General features: G+C 38.3%; 1 protein-coding gene across 1 annotated transcript; it reads left to right on the top strand.

The window, feature by feature from the left end:
- Positions 1-22,568, top strand: LOC130045488 (microfibrillar-associated protein 2-like). The gene is made up of 2 exons (XM_056138420.1): positions 1-116; positions 21,969-22,568. The coding sequence occupies exons 1-2, from the start codon at positions 1-3 to the stop codon at positions 22,501-22,503; spliced, it is 651 nt and encodes a 216-aa protein (XP_055994395.1). The 3' UTR covers positions 22,504-22,568.
- The last annotated feature ends 971 nt before the right edge of the window (positions 22,569-23,539 follow it).

Genomic DNA, 23,539 nt, shown 5'->3' with positions numbered 1-23,539 from the left:
ATGAACCCTGGAAGCTGCAATCCTCCAGAACTCAATCACTGCCATTCTCATGACCAACCTTCACAGGCTTGTCCCAAGCCCTCCACTCATGTGAATGAATCTTCTGAAAAGCCCAGGTATGCAGGACTAGTGACTGAAATCTCTAGACTTCACGGATTCAGAGATGTACGATCTTCGACCTCATCATCCTGCCCTTCAGGTTTCCTGGCAGTCATACCCCAGAACTGCTTCTGGGTGCCACTTAAGCACATTAACAGCCATGATCCAGAGACTCACAAATGAATCTCAGAAGAGAGCACACATTGCAGAGATGCCTCTAGACCCCAATTATTTAAAATTTTTAGAATTCCAATAGTGTATGGCTGCAAAAGTTGCCATGTAACATCTCATGCTATTCATAACAAGCAATACAAAATAAATTATTTAGCATCTCTTTGTGGGGCAGGCTTGAGTGGTGGTGAGAAAATTCATGGTGGGAAGGTGTAATGGTGGTGGGACTGGTTTTGAAATATTGAATGTAATAAATTATTTGGAGCAACTTTATAAAAATAAAAATTTTAAAATTTAAAAAAAAATTAACAATAACAACCAATATTGACAAGAATGTGGGGGAAAAGAGAATTCTAATTTGCTGGTGAAAAAAGTCAACTGGTCCAGCCCTATTGGAAAACATTGTGGACATTCCTTTAAAAAAATAGGAATTAAGCTTTATATGACTCAACAATCCTACAATGGGAATATACCCTAAGAGCCCCAAAACACAAAAAAGAAAAGATATCTGCATTCCTTTGTTCTTAAAGCACTTCACTATAGCCAAAATAAGGAAATAAACTAAATGCCCAAAAACTGACAAATGAATTTTTAGTCTATTTTTATTAGTGTTAAGATGGACTAATCCTAACAGGATATCTCTATCACAACACAAAACAAAATATGAATCATAGTTTATTTGCAAATAAAATATTAAGTACAGTTTGGACGATTTATGCTATCTTTAAAATACTCCCATAATTTAGAAATAATCTTATCATTGGAAATTCCATCCCTAATGTGGAATGTCTGTCTTGGGGTGTCTTAATGTATATATATTTTTTATTATGTTTTCATGGACTAAAAATGAAATATGAAACTCTAATTAGGAACACTTAGAATCTTCTTATTCTTTTGCATCATTACAGAAATATATTAACACTATAAATTCTTATTTTTAAAGATGAGAGATTATTGGAAACAAATCACCAAACATGGGGGGGATATATTTGTCCACAAGATATCCAATAAGTTAATATTGTTAGTATTAAAAATATAAAAATAACTGCTTATACTGAACAAAAATTAGTCAGATTGGGTACAGGATGAGAATATAGGTGTTGGGACATATGTAAACTTTGATCTTTGACACCTGAACATTAGTGCATATAATCCTGGAGGTTATTGATTATTACAGAATATGACCTTGAAATCTTGGTCACTGCCAGGGTAATACTGGTAGTTCTCAATATGCAGAGGTCAAGCAACATCATATATTTTGTCCCTAGCATGGAAACAACTAATGCAATTTTCTGCATTGCAGGAAATAGAGCCTGATCCTCATGAACACTACATGGAACTCCCTACAACCACTGGAAAAAAAAAATAACTCTGATTTAAAAGTAAGTAGATGATTTTACCTGACAACGACTTGCAGATGATCAATGTTTACAATTGTTATTATCTGAAAAAATATAAATCAAATTAGCAATAAAAATGCCTATTATCCAAAGTGTGTGTGTGGGGGGAAACAAGTGCTAGGAAAGATATGAAGAGAAGTCATATTCTATTAAAAAAATAAATTTCAGCTAATGAGGGAAATACATTCTCAACTTATTTTTAAAAGTAATTAGTTACATTACTATTTATGTACTTCCTGAATTATATGTATATCACTTGACATTCTGTTACTCATCGATTTGCTCGAGTGGGCGCCTGCAACGTCTCCACTTGTCCCTGTTGCGTGCTAATGTAGCCCAATGGCAGGTGCTCATTCTAGGAACACGAAGAGCCTAAAAGCGATCATTCAGGGTCTTGACGAAGAAGTCTGACCATCTCATAGGCTGGCGGCCATGTAATCTTTTGACATCCTGTGGAATCCAGTCGGTAATGGCTCTAGTCCAGTGGTCATCTCCAAACCTCATTACGTCTCCAGCCCATCTGATTTTCAATGCCTTGGCAAACGAGACAGCGTCCCTGATTCTTGATCATAGACAGAGGTCAGAACTCAGAATTGTTTCTCTCATTTGAGTGAAGCGTGAGACTCGAAGAAGGATGCATGTTTGAATCCCATAAGATTTAGATTAGAAAGTAGAAAATTTACAGTGTACCTTTATCTGGTACCCAGTAACCCCTACTAAAGAATATTTGATGAGTATTTCTGAAAACAGTGAATGGACTTTTGAGGGTTATCTGAAAATGTGAAGCATGATGGCATCAGAGAGCAGGAGTGACAGCTGTGGTGCAGGATACTACCCATCTCCATCTGCTGTCAAAGGTGTGGGTATAGGCTAGCTCAGGTGCAGACCATGGCTTGCTCGTGGCTGTCCAAGGTTCCATTTCTCTGTTACTCTCAGAGAGCACGGCAAGCTACCGAGAGTATCCTGCCCGTAATGGCAGAACCTGGCAAGCTCCCCTTGGTGTATTTGATATGCCACAAACAGTAACAAGTCTCACAATGGAGAAGGTTACTGGTGCCCTCTTGAGCAAATTGATGAACAAGGGGACGACAGTGCTACAGTGTTACAGTGCTAACCTGATTTTTGATAATTTCATCTGTCATTTTGTTGTAATAGCAATATAAAGTAAATTATTTTGTTCCTGCTAAGGGGACAGGCTTGGGGGTGGGGCGTTTTAATGCCGGGAATCTGGGTTCCCAAGCAGTGAGATGGACAGAAACACTAACTCGATAATGCAAAAGCAGTAAGAGTTTTATTCCAATATAGTAGGGTGAACTATCTCACCCACAGAGTGGTCTCTTGATAGTGACCCTGACTTCAGGCAGCAAGCAGTTTATATAGGGTTTGATTACATAAGCAGTACTCTCCTTATTGTTTCAGAAAAAAATCTTACTTAGTTACCAAAGAAAGGTGTTTTGGCAAATGTCTAGGGTAATAGTGGTTAGGCAATAATTAAACAATAATTTCCAGTATTAGTACCAATTTTATGATTACATAGATTTCTCGTTCTTTTAGGGTTAGCAAAAAGCAACATCTGGGGCATTGTGAGAATTGATTCATTGAGCCCACTTGCTGTGCCCAGTAACTTTCCCAGGTAGGTTCAATATGGCTAGTTACACATTGTTTTATTGGTAGGAAACTGAATCTGTTTCAGTTCCAGGAACTGAATCTGAGGCCTACCTGATTTTTCTCATTTCTGCCTCCTGTAATGGCATCAGTTTTGCCCTTACAGGCACAAGATGGGTAACTGTGAACATTGATGGAAGGAAGATCACACTGGCGGTAAGGTTGGTGTTGGACCATTAAATGCCTGAATGAAAACAACTGCATTATGAGCAATTTTATAACTCACACAATTCAGATAAGGTTTAAAAATAAATCTATGAAATTTAAATGAAGCAGTATTTAGGTTCATAGTAATCCAAATTTAGTATGTAAATGTATAGTAATCCAGTTCAATGTCAGAAAATAGCCGTACATCTAAACTCACATCTAAACCAACTCTAAGAATAAGGAGGGCAAGGAATCCATTGCCCTGGCAGAAAACCACACATTCCATTTAGGTTGGAATCACACTCACTGGTGTCTGGACTTGACTACTGGTTGGTGAGGCTTGGGGAGCCATATGGGGTGCTAGTGATCAAACCTGGGTAAGCCACGGGCAAGGCAAGTGCCCTACGCGCTGTACTATAGGATGAAGGGGACAGCGGTGTAGGGAAGTGGAAACTGATGAAGGGATCTGTGTTGTAAGATTGATGCCTGGAACCTAATCATGTATAAGTTTGTAATTTCACGGTGACTAAACCAGTCAATTTATAAAAAGAAATAAATACTTCAAACACTTTGCCTCCGAGAGAGAGGAAAGCAGGGGAAAATGATTGCTTTGCGTTCAGCCACCTTGGCTCAGTTCCTGGTTCCAGATTTGGCCTACCAAGAGCAACCTATGAGCTCCTAGCCAGGAGTAAGTAAGCCCTCAAAAAAGACTTCTGTGTATTCCCTACCTACAAATTAAGACCCCAAAATGCAAGCATTGCAATAAAAAACACCATAATTTTATGTTTGTTTATATAGATTTCACATTTCACAAAACTGAAATCATTGATTGATTGAGCTAATGCTCAGGAGAGTTAAGTCATGTCTTGAAGTCCAACAGGGAATTAGAAGATTAAAATTCTAAACACATTTGGTGCTTTTCCTCTTGTAGTCTTTATATCTATTATTCTTTCAAATTTATTAGGGTACCTTGTCATTGCTTGTAAAGTTATCTTCAAGGGCACATTAAATTACAATTGCTTACAACATCACATGGCTTGATACGTTCCCCAGAGAAGATCAAGCTACTGACTTTTGGAAACAGGCTTTGTTTAATCAGTGATTGTTTGATGCAGCTTGACATGCTGTTAACAAAATCATCCCTTCTGTAGTTTCCTATTTACTGTTCTGCAAATATTTCCAAAGCAATCTGTTCACAAATGACTTGAAATGCTTTCCATCTCATACCAGGGGAATTTTAACTCTATCACAGCCAGTTGAATACATACATTTTATATACTATATGTGTATGACTCTTTTAACCTTGGATAAAACTTAGATAATTTTTCCTAATTTAATTTTATTTCAATTCTCACACTTCTTAATTATCATAAAGAATAGTATGGCAATCATTCCTCAATCACATTTTTATTGATATGGGAAATATTTTAAATGTATTTGAATTGCCTTTGATGAGTTCTGATATATTGGAAATTCCTGCATCAATACTATAAAAGCTATATAATTCTGTTTCTCACCAACCACAAAATAATATGATTTTAAAGTTAGAGGTTTCCCAGTTCTGAGAAAATTTAGGTCAAACATGTAATTTCACAGGTGAAGGACTTTAAAGCTTGTTTTATGATTGTATGGCCAAAGATTCAAAGTAATTAAGAACTCCCTGAGGACTAATCCATCAATATCCTAATATCCAAAATTGCTCTCAGATTTTGACTTTTGATTGAACCATGCTTACACATCAAGATCAAGATGTGGCACTGTTAGACTAGGACTGGTGCCACTAGATTATAAACAAATAAATTGGTCATCAAAACAGACCTAAAGTCCAAATTTATGATTTTGGGCTGTAACTGAATAATCATCTCACTTTTCTCAAAAACAACATCAGTGTATATATTTGTGAACTTATGTTATACTATTAAGTCACAGTCATAATAAAAGATAAATTATTTTAGTTGCCAATAAAAATGATAATCGAGAAATAGGATTTTCTTTATCACCTATCCTCTGTATTAACTATATTAAATTTATTAAGTTGACAATTTTCTTGTTGATTCAACTTAATTTTGTTCTAGAAACTCAGGACTTACTTTTATTGCAGGTATGGGCTCAATAGGCATTGCTCAGACTCCACTTGCAGTGCTGTGCTCAGTGGCTGCTCCCTGCGGTTCATAGGAAAAGAAAAGCAAGCTAAAATTAACGGTCTCCCCACTGGGTGAGAAAAACACTTGCCAAAAATACACCAGGTAAATAGCTAATGTAATAGCTAATGAGATTTTAAAAGAGCCATATTCAATTCAAGATATGGCCTTAGGCCCATAAAAATGGTAAACGTCAAAAAATGTGAAAATATCCACACAATGACTTGACAGGTGTTGGTGAGGATGTGTGCTTGGGTTCTTGGGAAAGGGAAGCTGCACCCTGGTGTGGTTTTGAAATTATTTGCATGAAAAAGCATTATCAATAACATTATAAAATACAGAATATCAGTAAAACATTAGAAAATATAAATTTTAAAATACCTTGGAAATAGTATTGTTAGGGTGTGCTTTGGGGACCTTATGGGGCGAATGCAAGGCATGCCCCTCACATGCTGTACTATCAAGCCCTGTTTTTTTTAATTTGTTTCGTTTTGAGTCGCACAATTGGCATTGCTTAGAGCTACTGGTCCTGTGCTCGGGGTTTTAATGACACCAATTATCGGGTAACGGTGTAGCACCAGTGGCGGGGATTAGCCCAGGCCACCTGCCTGCATAGTCCATTGTGCTACCTTTCTGATCAATAGCCTGAACATGTGCTTTTTCAATAGAAAGTATGCTGCTCCACAGCATCAAAGTCCACTATGTAAGAGGACTTGTATAATGAATTCCCCAACAAATCTGAATATGAAATTAGGTTAACTGCATCAGAATCCTATTCTGCACCACTCCTCAGTCACATATGTCTCTTTCCTACCAGTCAGTCTGTGTGATTTTTAACCAGCATTGCATAGGACTTAGCCTACGGCATGTGTTCCTGGTGAATATTAAAGGGATTCTCTATTGACACTGTCACATGAAAGAGCTACAGAAACCTCTTAAGTTGATGCATACACAACCATCAAATGTGAGGTGGCTGACATGATGCCAGATAGATGCCAGACAAGAACCCAAGCACACATCCTCACCAACACCTGTAAAGTCATTGTGTGGATATTTTCACATTTTTTGACGTTCACCATTTTTATGGGTCTAAGGTCATATCTTCAGTTGAATATGGCTCTTTTAAAATCTCAAGGGTAGGAAGAAGGAGACATTACTGGTGCCTGCTTGAGTCAATCAACGAACAACAGGATGATCGTGATCGTGATCATGAAGGTAATATCTCAATGCTGTTTAATTAGTATTTGCCTAATAATTAGTAATTATGAGACTGTCTTCTCATATGTATGTCTTCTTTAAACAAATGACCATTAATCTCCTTTATCAACATTTAAATGAAGTTGTTGGATTTTTTGTTGTTGAGGCTTTTTAAAACTTTACAATAATATACATTTGCTATTTACCTGGTGTATTTTTGGCAAGTGTTTTTCTCACCCAGTGGGGAGACCATTAATTTTAGCTTGCTTTTCTTTTACTATGCAAAAGTATTTAATTTGAAGTAGTGATATTTGTTTATTATTATTGTTAATATTTTTGCCTTTATAGTTGATTCATTGAAGACGCCACTGAGGTCTATTTCCTAGGAGTTCTGCCTATGTTTTCTTCAATATATTATGTGAATTCTCATCTAATGAAATACTACTCAGCTGCAAGAGAAAGGAAAATCAGATAATATGAACCTATGTGGAAGAGTTTAGAGGATATCAGGCTGAATAAAATAAGTAACAAGAACAGAGACCAATTCTGAGTGATATGTCTCCTATGTGGGTTCTGAAGATATACATCAATGGGGCAATAAATGGTCAAAGGAAGCATAACTGATGAGCTGCTTCACAAAACTGAGTTCAAATGGGGAAGGAGATGGGACATAGACGGCAATAATGTTGGCGAATGGGAGGAATTTTGTTGTGAGGGACTTTTGGAACAATTGCAGCAGGAGGTGGGAATGTGTAATGTGTGATATTAGAACAATATATACACAAAATTGTCATTAATGTTAATGCTATCTCAATAAAGATAAAGAAAAATCACTTTTGAGTCTCAGAGCTATATCTTCCTACATTAATATGAATATATAATTTTAATTTTTTAAATAATAGAAATATATTCTGGTATTTTATTAAGCTATCAATTATCATATTCATTCATCCATTTATTTCTTTCAATTCTCTCAACTATTTTGTGAATTTCGATGAACAATGGGAGGACAGTGCTAAAGTGCAATAATTTATATAAAAGGCCCTCCCGTTGATCATTGATTTGCTCGAGCGGGCCCAGTAACGTCTCCATTGGAGACTTTGTTGTTACTGTGTCTGGCATATCGAATACTCTCGGTAGCTTGCCGGGCTCTCCGAGAGGGGCAGAGGAATCGAACTCGGGTCGGCCATGTTGGCTGTGTGCAAGGCAGACGCCCTACCCGCTGTGCTATTCACCAAGAGATAAAATTCTTTTTAGTGTCAGACAAATTTTTTTTTCAGATTTAAGGATACATCTATAAATAAGGAATTACAAAAGTTTGAGCTCTTAGTTTTTGGTCTTATTTTCTGTATTTCAAATTTATTTTAAATATACCATTTTATTATGTGCTTGGAATTGCTTGGCTTCAATGGGGACATGAATAATTTGAATTGCTTCTGTTTCAACATATTTAATTATATGACTGGGTGAAGATTATATTACTCAACTAAAAATGGGCAATTATGCAACTTAAACACTCAATATCTCACTGGCAAGTGCTACATTTTCATGATGTAGCATTATACTAGGAATTATTTATTTTATAAGAAGTGGACTAAGTTATTGGCAAAACACAATATTTCTTAAGAAATCTAAGGACTTTTTGGTAAGGAAGGACAGACCCTTCCCAAAAGTTTAGAGAAAACATTTTTCTATATGTATCACACTGATATTGAGTCAACTGAGACCTGGTCAGCTTTAAAGGAAACTATTGCCAATATCTTAAACGATAAATAGTATTCATACTTAGGGTGAATTTCCATAATTACATTTTTATCATTTTTTTCAAGGACCTAGGGGAATGAGAGACTATTTTCCTTATGATGCTCTAATATTTCTGTTTCAGGAAATGTAATTATTTTTTGTTTAGATAGGAAGATATCTTGGCACATAACACACCATTGATGTTGATCTAACATTTGCTAATATGTCAAGTAAGTAATATTCTTAGTGTGTCTTTCTACCCCACTGGAATACATACCATATACAGAGTGATTAGTAGTCCTTACTTCTTATCACACTCAATCAATAGTATAGCATAATAACATGTATCTTAATATAAGGAACAGACATTTATTTAAAACTATAATTGTGACAAAGTCTTAGATACTGAATACTGCCTAGGTGTAATGTGTTAGATAAAATCACTAAATTTCCCATATAGTCAAATTGCTTTGGATCAATTTTGCTGATTTTAATCAAGAATTATAAGAGAATTATAAAATATATAATGGTTAAATAGTATCAGAAATTGTATTGATATGATTATTAAAGTACCACCATAGTATAACAATAGCAATACCACCTGTTTACATTTGCAGTTATTGTCTTTATCTGGAATAATTCTTGTAGTTTTTAACAGACATTTGTATAAGATGCAATGCTGTTACTAAATTTTAGTCCATCGTTGCAAATCCTTTGCTGTAGTAATACAATTTTAGGTTTTGTAAGACAGTCTCCTGCCCCCGCGCCTGGCTGTCCTCCCTGGGGCCCCTTGAAGGGGAGCGGGTTGAGCTTTCCTCCCTTTCCTCCCTGCCCTGACCAGGGCTCTGGCAGCCGAAGACCTCCAGGACCAGCCACCACCATGCTGAGACCACTATCCGCAGACATGAAGGTACTGGCAGAGGGACAAAGCCACGCGGGTTCCGGGGCCGAGATCTCCAAGCCTACTCGGATCGGGGCTGAGCATCCTCCACCCAGATCCTCCAAATTCCAGTAGGCGGGGGTCACACCCACCAACTGGCCCCCTGGTGCCATGTAATCCCATCAGTGGTCAAGACTCAGAGACTATAAAAACCAGCTCTTGGAGACATCTTATTATGACATCTCATTATCTCATTCCTACTTTGGACAACCTGGCAGGCTACCGAATGTAGCCTGCCCACACGGCAGAGTCTGGCAAACTCCCCATGGCGTACCCAATATGCCAAATACCAAGTAACAATGATGGGTCTCATTCTCCTAAAGAGCCTTGAATATAATATCAGGGCTAGGATGAAGGAGACGTTACTGGGGCCTGCTCGAGGCAATCGACGAATAACAGGATGATTTGTGATTTTGTGGTTTTGTAAGACAACAGATTTCTGCGATAACTACTGAATTCTGAAACCATAAACTATCTCATGAATGTTGTTGTTCAAAATATTTTATTCCCAAAAGACTAAAAATAGATCAAATTTGGACAATGGAAGAATGATTATTAAAATCTTGCAATAATTCCTGGGAATATCATCTTTGTAGATATAATGATTAAAATGAAGATAAGTAACTATGAATTTGAATAGGTTGTAATTCAAGATTTATTTACATGTACAAAAATAGAGACATATGCATAAAGGAAAAACATATTTAATGACAGAAACAGTGTTTATGAAAATAAATGCATTAAGTCAGCCAACATCAAAAATCTCCAGCAGATATTGAAAACCAAGAAAGAAATATACAATTGCTCTCTCAAAGCCAGTAAAAAAAACCAACTTCACCTGATTTCAGACTTCTTATCTCCAGAACAGTGAAATAATATGTTTACATTATTTCAAATGCTCGGTTTGGGGCTTGACATAGTACAGTGGGTAAAATGTTTGTCTTGCATGCATCTGAGCCAAATTCAATGCTTGACACCACTTATGGTCCTCAAATTCTTCTAGGAATGATCAGTTAGCACAGAACCAAGTAAGCCTTGAGCACAAATTAGTGTGATCAAAATACAAACAAAAAATTAAAAGATGCCCAATTTTGTGATAACTTGAAATGGAACTACGGCAAATTAACAACTCTTCTTCCTGTAGCCCCAAGGACAGAATTTGAAGGTTCTTCTCTCATTGAGTTTATTTATCCTAATTAATTCAGAGATAAGATACTTAGATAATAGATATAATTAATATAACTTTGTCTAAGAACTATAATTTGGGATATTGTTTGTCATATTGATCATAGTTGTAGATTAATGATGATTCTCATATTAACATTAGCTCTGAGCCCACCACAAACTCATTAGCTTTTACCTAGTCACTGTTATTCTGAAAAAAAAAAAAAAACTGGACTTATTTTAGAAATAATGAAGTATACACACTTAAAATAATATAAATAACTTAAAAGATCTTTCAAGGAAACATTGTTCTCCCTTAATTTGACATAATTGGGTTCTACCTAAGATTATAAATTGCCATAAGGTCATAATTTTATGTTTAGAGAATTACATAAATATTTTGATCACAGTATTATACATTGAGCAAGAGTGTTGTTATTTGTCTTCACTTGCATCACCTCATAACGCCTTGTGACATATATAAAAATATAGGTTAAATTAAATAATATATAATTTGCATTATACTATATCATTAATAGTATTTATTATGCCATGATAAAAAACATATACATACAAAAATATATCACTTGATCCCCCATTATTCGATTTACTCGAGCGGGTGCCAGTAATGTCTCCATTCATCCCTGTTGAATGCTAGCGTAGCCCAATGGCATCTGTTCATTCTAGTAACATGCAGAGCATCAAACTGATCATTCAGGGTCTTGAGGAAGAAGTCTGACCATCTTGTAGGTGGGCGTCCACGCGATCTTTAGATGTCCTGTGGAATCTAGTCAGTAATGGCTCTAGTACAGTGGTTGTCTGTAAACCTCATTACGTGTCTAGCCCATCTGATTTTTGATGCCTTGGCAAATGAGATAGCGTCCCTGATTCTTGAGCGTTGACGGAGATCAGAACTCCGGATTCTGTCTCTCATTTGAGTGAAGCGTGATATTCCATTACGCTCTTTCGAATAGCTTTGAGAAATCCTCATAGTTCTTTCGAATCCTCTTTGAGAAACCCGAATAGCGTTCTCATCCTGTTTTCGTAGGGCCTAGGTCTCTGAGACATATGTTAATACAAGAAGAACTGTGTAATCGAAGAGATGTGCTCGTAGCTGGAGGTTCTTTGTCCTCTTAGTTATTTCTTCAACATTCTTGAAGGCATTAAATGCCGCTCTCTTCCTCCTGCATAACTCAGGTGCCAGGTCAGTCATCATGTTGATTTCTCGAACTAGGTATATAGAAGTGTTGCAATCGGAGATGGTGGTTCCATTGAGAGCGAATGGAGCATCAGGAACGAGGCTGTTTCTCATAAACATTGTCTTCATAAGATTCAGCTGGAGTCCGACCTTTCCACACTCACGGTCGAAATCGGTCAGCATTTGTGCCACTTGGCTGATGTTTGGTGTTATTAGAACGATGTCATCAGCAAAGCAGAGGTGTTGTAGTTGCCGACCATCTACCTTCATTCCCATTTCTTCCCATTCCAGTCATCGCATGATGTTCTCGAGGGTGGCACTGAAGAGTTTTGATGAAATGGTATCTCCCTGCCAAACCCCTCTCTTGACATAGATGATTACTTCTTTGTAAAATGGTGAAATCCTGGTAGTGAATCCGTAATAGAGCTCACGGAGGATCCTGATGTATTGAGTTTGTACGCCCTGATTGGCTAGGGCTTCTATGACTGCTTCCGTCTCAACAGAATAAAGGCCTTCTTTAAATCAATGAACATTAGACAGAGCGGCATCTTGAACTCCTGAGAAACCTCAATGAGCTTAGTAATCGTGTGGATATGGTCGATGGTACTGAATCCTTTTCAGAACCCGGCTTGTTCACATGGTTGTCCTTCATCTAGTGTTCTGCCAATCCTATTCAGGATGACTCGAGTGAACAGTTTGTAGATGACAGAAAATAGGCAAATTGGGCAATAGTTGCCAATGTCGTGACTGTCTCCCTTCTTGTACAGTAGTTCAGTCCTGCTGGTTTTCCACTGGGATGGAACCTTGCATTCAGACAGGTATCGTGTGAAGAGCCGAGCCAGTGTATTGATGAGTACTGATGGTAAGTTCTTTAGGTGTTCAGGTCTGATCTTGTCTGGGCCAGGTGATCTTTGTTTCTTTACTGATGAGATGGCGTGTTGAATTTCGGAAGGGAGAACATTGAGAACGATATATCCATCGTGTGGAATTGTGGTATGTGGGCAAGTGCACGTGGTTATTAAAGAGATCTGAGAAGAAGTCAGGAATAATCTTCTCCATTGCTCTTCTGGAAGATGTGATAGAGCCATCAGGATGTCAGAGGGCAGTCATCTTGGTCTTGTAGTTGGTCAAGGACAGGCGGGCATTACAAATGCTTTTCCCAGCTTCTGCTGCATCTACCAGCACACTGTTCTTCTGTCTTTGATGTCATCCTTGATGGTTTCTCTGCATTGTTTTGCCAGCTCGGACGTTTGCTTGCGGTTGCCTGAGGCATGTGCAGAGCCACGTTGGCAAATAAGTTCAAGAGTGTTCGAAGAAAGGCAGGTTTTTGTGGTTATCTCTCTCTTAGCATTCCTCGCACAATCATGGAGGTGCTGAAGCGCTTAGTTACTGGAGCGCTTAGTAATTAATGTTCAAGGAAACAAATCTACTTCAAATGAACAAACTTAAATGTAACTATAAAAAATACAATAGAGGGTTTGGAGCAATAGTAGAGCAGATAGAATGCTTGCTTTGCCTGCATCCAACCCAAATTTGATCTCTAGTCTTCCAACTTGGGCCCCGGAGCACCGCAGGAGTAATTTATGATTGTAGATCCAGGAGTAACCCGTGATCATTGCTGGATATGGCCAAAACACAAACAAAAATTCATGATAAAATATTAGTGATAAAATATTAGTGTATAAGATATTAGTGAATGTATTATATATTATATTCATAATACATATTTAGAGCATTTTTATATTTTACTATTAAAATTAATTGCTATAAATTAAAGTGTCAGCATATTACTCATTTGTTTACTTACGCTGAACCTTTTCCTGAGTTAGAATAAAATGATGGTTTTGTTTGTGGCCTAGATTAATAGAGGACAAATATATTAAGTGGAACCTGAAAATTACTCTTCCACTTGGAGTACATGATCCAACAGATCCAATACACCTTTGGACATTATAAAATGAGCAGAAGATAGGGACATTATCATCTTGAGGTAGGTTCCAGTTGATGAATCACATAAAAGAAATTAGGGATTCCAGGTTTTACCTCTTTTTGCACTAAGTATTCTTTGTATATTACATGAAAAATTGCATGGGATTAAAAACTCTAGAAAATCTTGGAGAACATATTAAGAGTAACAAACTGATGTTTCTGACTTTAAGGAGAAATTATTTTGTCTGTAATTATTAACTCTGGTGTTAACTATAATTCTTTGTTGATGTCATTTATCAAGTTCAGAAATTTTATCATGTTTATCTTCTACTCCTTTTAGTATTTCTATAATAAATAAGTGCTTTAAGAATGACAAAGGTGGGGCTGGAGCAATAGCACAGCAGATAAGGCATTTGCCTTGCACGTGGCCAACTAGGATTTGATTTCCAGCATATCATATATTCCCCCGAGCATCGTCAGGAGTAATTCCTGAGTGCAGAGCCAGGAGTTAACCTCTGTGCATCTCCAGATGTAATCCAAAAAGCAAAAATAAAATGATAAAGATAAATTTTCCAATTTTAGTTTTCAGTGCTTAAAAATAAATATTATATGCTAATATATATGAAATACATTATATAATAACTATAGTTATATGACATTAAAAATCTAATATATGATATAGAAAAGATATTGAATACAGCTTGACATAAATTATGAAAAAAATTTTACAAACCAATAACAAGAAGGGGGCTGGAGTGATAGCACAGCAGGTAGGGTATTTGCCTTGCACAGCGGCTAACCTGAATTCAATTCCCAGCATCCCATATGGTCCCCTGAGCACTGCCAGGTGTAATTCCTGAATGCAGAGCCAGCGGTGACCCCTGTGAATTGCCGGGTGACCCCCCAAAAATAAATAAAAAACAAGAAATATCAGAGGCACAACATTTCAGAAATGACTTATTTAAGACCATTTTAGATTCTTGTGTGCTGACTTTGCCGATGTTCACTTTGCTTTATTGGTTTATTAATATGAGGACATGTGGCAGCGTGATCTCTGGCTATTAGAAAACTCCATCCTGGAATGTTCTCAGGTTTCCCACATAATTTCGAGACAGATTGCCTAGATCTTGGCCCTACCTAAAACATGAAAGCACATGATGTCATCAAGCTGCAGCCATGCTAGTGTACCCTGCAGAAACGCTTGAAACTATTAATAAATCACTATAATTGGACTTTTTGCAGCGAGAAAAGTGAAGCCAAAAAGCATAGAGTTTATGACTTAGAAATAAAGTTTGCCTTAAAGCATCCCTCACCTACCTCCTTTGACAGAGGATTAGGATTCTTGCCCACCCTTACCCATTTTTGTTCTCTGTTTTTATGGCAATCTAAGTGGTGTAAAGTAACATTTGTATTTCCCTGAGAGTAGTGATGAGCATTATTTTCATGTACTTGTCTTTTTGAGGAAGTGTCTATTTACCACTTTTTATGATTTTTATAAATGACTTGGACTGGAGCGATAGCACTGCTGGTAGGGCATTTGTCTTGCACGCGACTGCTGACCTGGTCAACTGGAGTTCCATTTTTCTCGCCCCTCTCGGAGAGCCCGGCAAGATACCTAGAGTATCTCGCCCCCCACGGCAAAGCGTGGCAAGCTACCCGTGACCTATTCGATATGCCAAACACAGTAACAGAAAGTCTCACAATGTTACTGGGCAAGTCAATGAGCAAAGAGAGGACAGTGACAGTGACAGTGATAAATGAGTTATGTATCTTTTATATTAACCCTTTGTCAAATGAGTGGTGGGCAAATACATTCTTTTGGTCACTAGATTGTCTTTTAATTCTGGTCACCTGATTTTTTTTTATACAGCGCTCCTTAATTTGACATAGTCTCCTTTCCTTAAATGTTTGTACTCTTGACCTTCCAAGATTGAATTCAGAAGATACAGAGCTCCTGGGCAGAAAATTACTAACAAGGAAACATAAATGCTAGTTAAAATCTTCCCTAAATAAATTCACAGGTCCAGATTAGTTACTAGAAGGGTCTTCTAACCTTTAAGGAAAACCTATTTCAAAAATTTTTTTTGGGGGGGCAGAGCAAAAGCACAGTGGGTAGTGTCTTGAACGCGCCCACCCAGGTTCGATCCTCAGCATTCCATATGGTTCCTCAGCACCACCAGGAATAATTCCTGAGTGAAGAGCCAGGAGTAACTCCTGAGCATCGCTGGGTATGACCCCAAAAGCAAATAAAAAAATGTTTCTTTAGGTCTTCAGAAAGCAGAAGAAACAAAATTCCTTCCAAGTTTCTATGAGGCATGCATCTTGAAGCCAAAAGCAGATATACATAAAACAAAACTACAAACTTTATTCCTGATGAACATATATACAAATATCCTCAACAGTTGTTATTCAATCTAATTCAATCTATCAAAAGATCATACACTATGACCAAATGTAATTTATTCTAGGACTGCAAGAGTAGATTATTGTATACAAGACAATATAATGCACCATATAAATACAAGGGAAATGCAAATTATATAATCATAAGTATCTGCAGAGAAAGCATTTGAAAATATTGAGCATCTATTAATGATTAACAGCTCTCAAAAAATGACAAAATTCCTTTCCTCTGTATAAAGTCATTTGCCACAAACCTACAACTAACAACATACTCAACTGAATGAGCCTTTCTAAAGATAACATGAATTACTTTTGGTACTTGGTATATGCTTCACATTGAAAATTAACTTAATTTGAACCAATCATTCCTGGTGTCCTATTATAACATCATTTATATATTAAATAAAACTATGAATTACTTCTCTTTTATTTTTGAATAGTTCTCCAGCCCTAAGAGGTCTCTTAGGTTTGAAAAGCAATTAAAACTGGTTTTTTTTACAGTTAATTAGCAAGGAAAATAATTAATTAATAAAATGTTTATCAAATTTACATGGAAGTTAATTCTAAATAAATAAGGTCAATCTTGAGTAATCTTCTTATGTTAAGATATTTATAGTATTAAGTAAAGAGGAATAGGAAGTTTCATATAACAAGGAAGAAATTATTTTATGTTTGGTCTGCAAGTAAAAATGCAGAATATTCTGATAGGGTGAGCATTTTCACAGATCAACATTAACTAAGTGATACTGCTCCTACTCCCTCATAAGGACATTCTTCCAGGTAGTGAAATAGGAAATTAGGGATAAAGCTTTGATATAAATACCAGAGGACTGAAACAAGAACAAGAGCTTGATCCCAGCTTTTAGGTCTTAATTATTCTTAGTTTAAAATAATCGCATTGCAAAGATTTCTTTTCAAGCCCCCCATTTGTTCTCAGACTCTACTGAACATGCTTTCTCTTACAAAGACGGACTTATTGTAAGAAATCTGGTTTACAATCTCAAAAGAGGCTAATCTGACCCTTTGCAGAGTGATCAATATCATCATTTTTGGTATAGAAGATTGGCTGGCACAAGGAAGTAAGAAGGGTAAGGGAAATATATAGGTTATTTTGTCATTGGTACTTATAAGAATATTATTGACATATCTGAATTCAGAAAGAAGAATTCCAAATTTCTGATAAAATAGTAAGTAGTTTCTCTCTAGGTTCTCAGAATTCTTATACATATAGAATTTTCAATTTTGGTAAATTACAAGTATTTATGGATTATTTCATCACCCAAAATTTCTATCAATTAGAAGTAATTTATGACAATTCTAAAACTTGGTATACATAGAATCATTCTTTAGTTCTTATTTAAATTTATTTTCCCTTGAGTTTTCTCCTGGGGCTGAGATCTCCAAGTCTGCTCGGATTGAGACTGGGCCTTCTCCACCCAGACTCCCCATCTACCAGTAGGTAGACATCACACCCAGCAGCTGCCGCCAGCACCAGGTTGGTTCCATCAATGGCCAAGACGCAGAGACTATAAAACCCAGCTCCCAGAAGAGAATAGTGCAGTCTCCTATTAGGACCCGCGTCTGGCTGTCCTAACTGGACCCCTTTAGTTCAAAATGTATCATCATGTCCATCACAGAAGTTTATAGTTGTCTTATACCTTTCAAAGACAAACTTTTATTATTTTAACTATTGTTTTAACATGTTATCCTACCAAGAGAGGAAATAGCTAACCTACCTACATATAAGCTTGACTGCTACCAACATAGCCCTGGAAACGCCTCATTATATATCTATGTATAGAATTCTTAGTTCAGAAACATTCAACTTAAATACTGAAAAATATTTATTTTATTTTTCTTTTAACTATAGTCTATAAAACAAATCATTTTTAACTATAAGTAAATTACCAGGCCAGAAATAAAGAATTACAAGAAACCAAGAAAGGTATGGGGGTAATTTTATATTTACAAATTATACCTTTGATTTTTAATATAAATAATTATAAAAATTAACTTTCAGAGTAGATGAATAGTATAGTGGGTGTGGTACAGGCCTTTCAAGCAGACAATCCGAGTTTGATCCCCAACACTTCATATGGTCCCCTGAGTCTCACCAGGTGGAACCCCTGAATGCACAGCTAGGAGTAGTCCCTGGGTACTGCTGGATATGTCCCTAAAACCAATTTTTTAAAGTTGTCAACTATGTTAGACAATTATATGAAATATGTATACATATATATATATTGTGCTTTTTGGGTCATACCAGGTGATGCACAGGGGTTACTCCTGGCTCATGCACTCAGGAATTAACCCCTGGCAGTGCTCAGGGCACCATATGGGATGCTGGGAATTGAACCTGGGTCGGCCGCGTGTAAGGCAAACAACCTATCTTCTGTGCTATTACTCCGGTCCCAAAATATTATATTTTTGCTGAGAGTCTGAAATAGAATTATCTATAGAATTACCCCAATAAAATTAGTTATAGCTGTCTTTACACAAAATAGAGAAAAGCATTGTCTTAAAGGGTAATAATGTCGGTGGGAGGGAGGTGTGACTCCTACCAAAAGGAATGCGGTTCCCCAGATCACTTATGTGAAGTAGGGGAAAAGTGTTGGCAACCTCAAGAAGTGAAACTATGGCTTCCCTCCTACTCTCTGCAACTCAGCTATTCGGGAAATTGCCTGGGAAAATCCATGACAGATATGAGTACACAGACTGCTCAGTAGAAATATATTCAACTCCATCAGGATTATTATAGAGAAATTGTGAAGGATTTAGGGGCAGCAGTTACACGTAGGCATGGTTGAAGATTAACATGGAAAATAAGCCTCCTTATTCAAGGGAAATTCTAGGGGATCCACCCCCAAAAAAGAATATCATCTAGGATCTCCAGCACTCTAGGTTCCTTCTAGGAGATCCACCCACAGGCAGAATACTGTACAAGGTCATATTGCTTTTTCATGTCCTTTGCTTGTAATCCATTTAACAATCATATTAAATTTATTTCTTAATAATTCTAGTGACTTTGTATCAACACAGCAAGAGTGCATACCCTAGATTAAGTTTTAATAGTCTCACTGCATTCATAGTAAAGGGTGGTTTTTCCAGGGTACATCTTGCCTTATTTTTACAGTTCTTAGACCAGCTTACAGTTTGTTCCATGACTCTACTCTTAGCATATTATACCTCTTATGGCTCTTAGACTGTGCCATGTTGAAGCCAGGGTAATTTTTCAAAGGGTCCACCTAAGTCCCTCAGTGGGATGCACTTTTTGGGTTGTAAGGAACTGAAGTCAATCTAAGGGAAACTGAGGCTTAAATCAAGTAAATATGATGGATGCCCAGAAGTAAATATTATTCGGAGTCAATTGACTCCCATATTAATAAAGCATGACATAATTGTCTTCCTGTATCTATGTAAAAAGGACATTGCTATAGAATAAAAATATGCAAAGAACATAGAGGAAAGAGAAAAATCTATATTTTATTTAAATATACAAAATCCAGAGCCTTTGGAAGGTTTGACTTTATAAGGTCTAATTTGTAGATATTCGTGACTAAACAGATGGCGGAAGAAGAATACAAAGGCGAGGTTAAGGATAAACCCACATTTTGGGACTGCCCTGGTGGAATTGGGTGTTCCTCAAGAGCACTGTAGTGGATGAAATTCAATTAAACTAAGCTTCCTATGGGAGGAGAAAGAAAACTCAATGTATAGCCTAAAATGCTTAGAACTATAACTCAACAGATATTGATCTCATATGAGCATCTGCACTGTACAGATCTTACATATCTCCAACCCCATGAGGAAATCAATCAAACCACGCCTGAGTTTCAGTTTTTGCTGACCGGTCATAATTGGTACCTGCCATTCTATTTCTTGGAGCACTGTGGAACTCAGGCTAGAATTAGAAACTGTCCTCTGCAGAAAAGGAAAGTCACTCCTAAATCTTACCCAAGTTTTTAAGTTCCTTCACTTCCCCACACAGCAGAGAATTTCAGAAGTTGATGAATAGTAAAGTAAAGCAACTTTATTTGTGAATAAAAGAAGTAAATGAGAGAGATGTGCACTCAAGAGACAACACAGCACAGCCTGGGCAAGTTCTTACCTCTGGAGTACATGTGAGCAACACATACATTTTCCTCTGCCGGGTAAGTTTAAATACAGTTCCCCAGACTTCCCAAGTTTACTGATGTTCTTTGTTATTCTTTTATGTTATTTTTATAATTTTATTTAAACACTATGGTTTACAAAGTAAAGGTAAAGGTAGTAGTTTTGGGCAATCAGTGGTCCAGCACTGATCCTACAACCTATTTGACCTTCTTCCACCATTGTTGCCAGTTTTCCTCACCCCAAAGCCTCCCCCATAGGAGACACCAAATAATTTATTTTATATTGCTTGTTACAACAAAAATGATAACTAGAATTATCACAAATATAGTTCAAGAAAAGAAAATTTGTGAAAATTGTCATATCTCACAATGGTGTTATTATAGGATTTGGGTTAATTTTTATTTTAGACTGAAACTTTAAAAAAAAAAAGTAGGGTGTATGGTGCCGCCAATGGGTCACTCTGTACCTGTGAGGCAAGTGTATCAGAAGCCTGATTATGCCTTCAGACTTCCAGGTACCCCAAACTTGCTGCTGTGCCTTTGGCCAGACCCCAAAACATTGGGGCAAAGTTTACCAAGAAAGTAAAACGGCCAAAAGTTAGGTATGTGGGAGACAAACACCTCCAGCTCAGCTATGTAATTGGAGGCATGGCCTCTCTGGTTCCTGATTGGTTCCTAATGGCCATGATTCCAGAGACTCAGAAACAAATCTTGAAACCCAATGGCTTTTGGCAGAACTGTGTCCAGTCCCTGCAGTGTGTTGCAGGCTCTGGGGCCCCCTAGGTGGTAATAGGTTGCATGCCTTGGCCTGTTCCCCCTGGTGGCCCTGTGGCCATCATCCTCCAGAGGCCACTGGACAGTCAGGTTTGGGCCCACAGTGACGAAACATGCGGGGCCTCACAGGATGGGGATGGAACTGGCTCTTTTCTCCCCGTCCCAAGGAGACCTTGAGTCGCCACCCACGAATAGCCTCACTGGCTCCTGATCAAGCTGCTTAATGGCCATGATCCCAGAGACTCAGAAACAAATCTCTGAACCCAGTGGCATTTGGCAGAGATGTGTCTGGATCCCGCAGTAGGTTACTGTCATTGGGCTATTCCAGGGGGGAAAGGGTGCTGTCCCTCCACCTGCTCCCCGTAGGCAGCTCAGTGGCCACCATCCTCCAGAGGTCATTGGACAGTCAGGTCAGTGATGAGACACGTGGGACCTCACGGGATTGGGGTGGACCTGGCCCTTTCCTCCCCGTCCCAACGAGACTATGAGTTGCCACCCACAAACAGTCTTTCTGATTCCCGATCAAGCTGCTTAATGGCCATGATCCAAGAGACGCAGGAACAAATCTCGAAATCCAGCAGGTTATGGCAGAAATCCCTCCAGATTTAATTGTTAAAATTTCTGAATTTCAAAATTGTGCATCCACTACTGCAGCCACACAACATCATATGTTATTTATAACCAGCAATAGAAAACAAATTGTCAACTGTTGCCTTTTCGGCAGATCTGAGTGTTGGGGTAAAATCCCAAATAATATGGTTGGTCTGGTGTCAAAATATTGGGTGTGATCAAAGTACAGAGAGAGTAATGTGGAAGTCATCTGCCCCACAGGCAGGGGGAGGATGTGGGATGGGGGTATACTGGGGCTTTTGGGGGTGGAGAAAGCCTCTGCCTGCTTCTCCTGCCCGGCCTGCTGGCTCAGGGCCAGTACGATCTGGACCCAGTGCCTCCATTCCCGGACCACATCCAGTACAACCAGTACGGAGAACAGATCGACATTGCAGACTACTATGATTATCAAGTTTCAGAGGTGACTTCCCGGTCCCCCGAGAGGCAGTTCCAGTCTCAGCAGCAAGTCCAGCAGGAGGTCATTTCAGCCCCCACCCCTGAACCAGGTAATCCAGAGACGGAGCCCACAGAGCCTGGGCCTCTAGACTGCCGTGAGGAACAGTACCCCTGCACTCGGCTCTACTCCATTCACAAGCCCTGCAAGCAGTGCGTCAACGAGATCTGCTTCTACAGCCTCCGCCGGGTGTATGTGGTCAACAGGGAGATCTGTGTCCGCACCGTCTGCGCCCATGAGGAGCTGCTCCGAGCTGACCTCTGCCGGGACAAGTTCTCCAAGTGCGGAGTCATGGCCCTCAGTGGCATGTGCCAGTCGGTGTCTGCCTCCTGTGCCAGGAGCTGTGGGGGCTGCTAGGGGGCAGCTGGCACCCCCAAGTCTGGGCCCTCAGGCCCAGCCTGACCTGGTGCTTCTCCCCGCCCCCCACCCGCCCCTCCTCCCGTGTATTCTGTCAAGAGGTAGCGCTGGGCCTGGGCTTGCCTCAGCCCCCCCCCCCCAGCCTGTGGCCACCCCCGGGCTCCCTGGGGGCAGCAGGGGCCCTGCCCTGCCCCTTAGTGCCTCCGAGGAGGGGTCCCCTCCCAGACCCCCACCCCAAGGTATGCGATGCCCCTCAACCCAGCTGGTCTGCTTGGATTTTCTACAGTCCCCAGGGCATTGGCCACCTTGATTTTACATAAAATTAAAAACCGTTTTTATAAAAAAAAAAAAAAAGTGAAGGTACGGGTGTTTCATTGTATGACCAAGACTTAAACCCCAAAGCTTTGTAACTACTGTCACAGTGATCCAATAAATAAAATTATAAAAAATGGTGGAAAAAATAGTAAGGTGGAGTTCATGCCCAATTCAATCAGCTAATCAGTGGCTGAATAAATAGCAGTACTCCTACATAAAAAAAAGAAGTAAAACATTTCATTGGCCCCATCCATACTATGTTAGTATGATAGTTTACTCTCTCTTTACTCTTTTCTATCACGAAATATCTATCAGTAGAAGCTGGACACTCATCTATGAACTCAAAGATTATTTCAAAAATAACTGAATTTTTAGTCACTCATTATTATTTTAAAAAATTGAATGAAATATCTGAAAAGTGAGAATGTTTCCAGCAAACACATGAAGTAGAAGGTATTGAAATGAGTTTTATGGTTGGTTGAAATAAATCTATTTTAAGATTTAAATAAATCATTGAAATAAATCACTGAAGTAAATCTATTTTACTTCAGTGTTTTATTTCCTCCTAAAATTCTTTTCTGCGAAGGAAAGTGATGTTCCTGAAAAAAAAAAAACATGGACAGAGATTAGGACTGCTTAATCAATTCTTTCAGAGCAATTCCTTATACTAAGCCTGAGTTCACAGCTCCCATGGTGACTAAGTGAGTTTCGGGTACAGCCT

The sequence above is a fragment of the Sorex fumeus genome, unplaced genomic scaffold (assembly GCF_029834395.1).
Source record: "Sorex fumeus unplaced genomic scaffold, SorFum_2.1 ptg000128l, whole genome shotgun sequence".
Classification (NCBI taxonomy): Eukaryota; Metazoa; Chordata; class Mammalia; order Eulipotyphla; family Soricidae; genus Sorex; species Sorex fumeus.
This window is presented reverse-complemented; position numbering and strand designations above follow the sequence as displayed.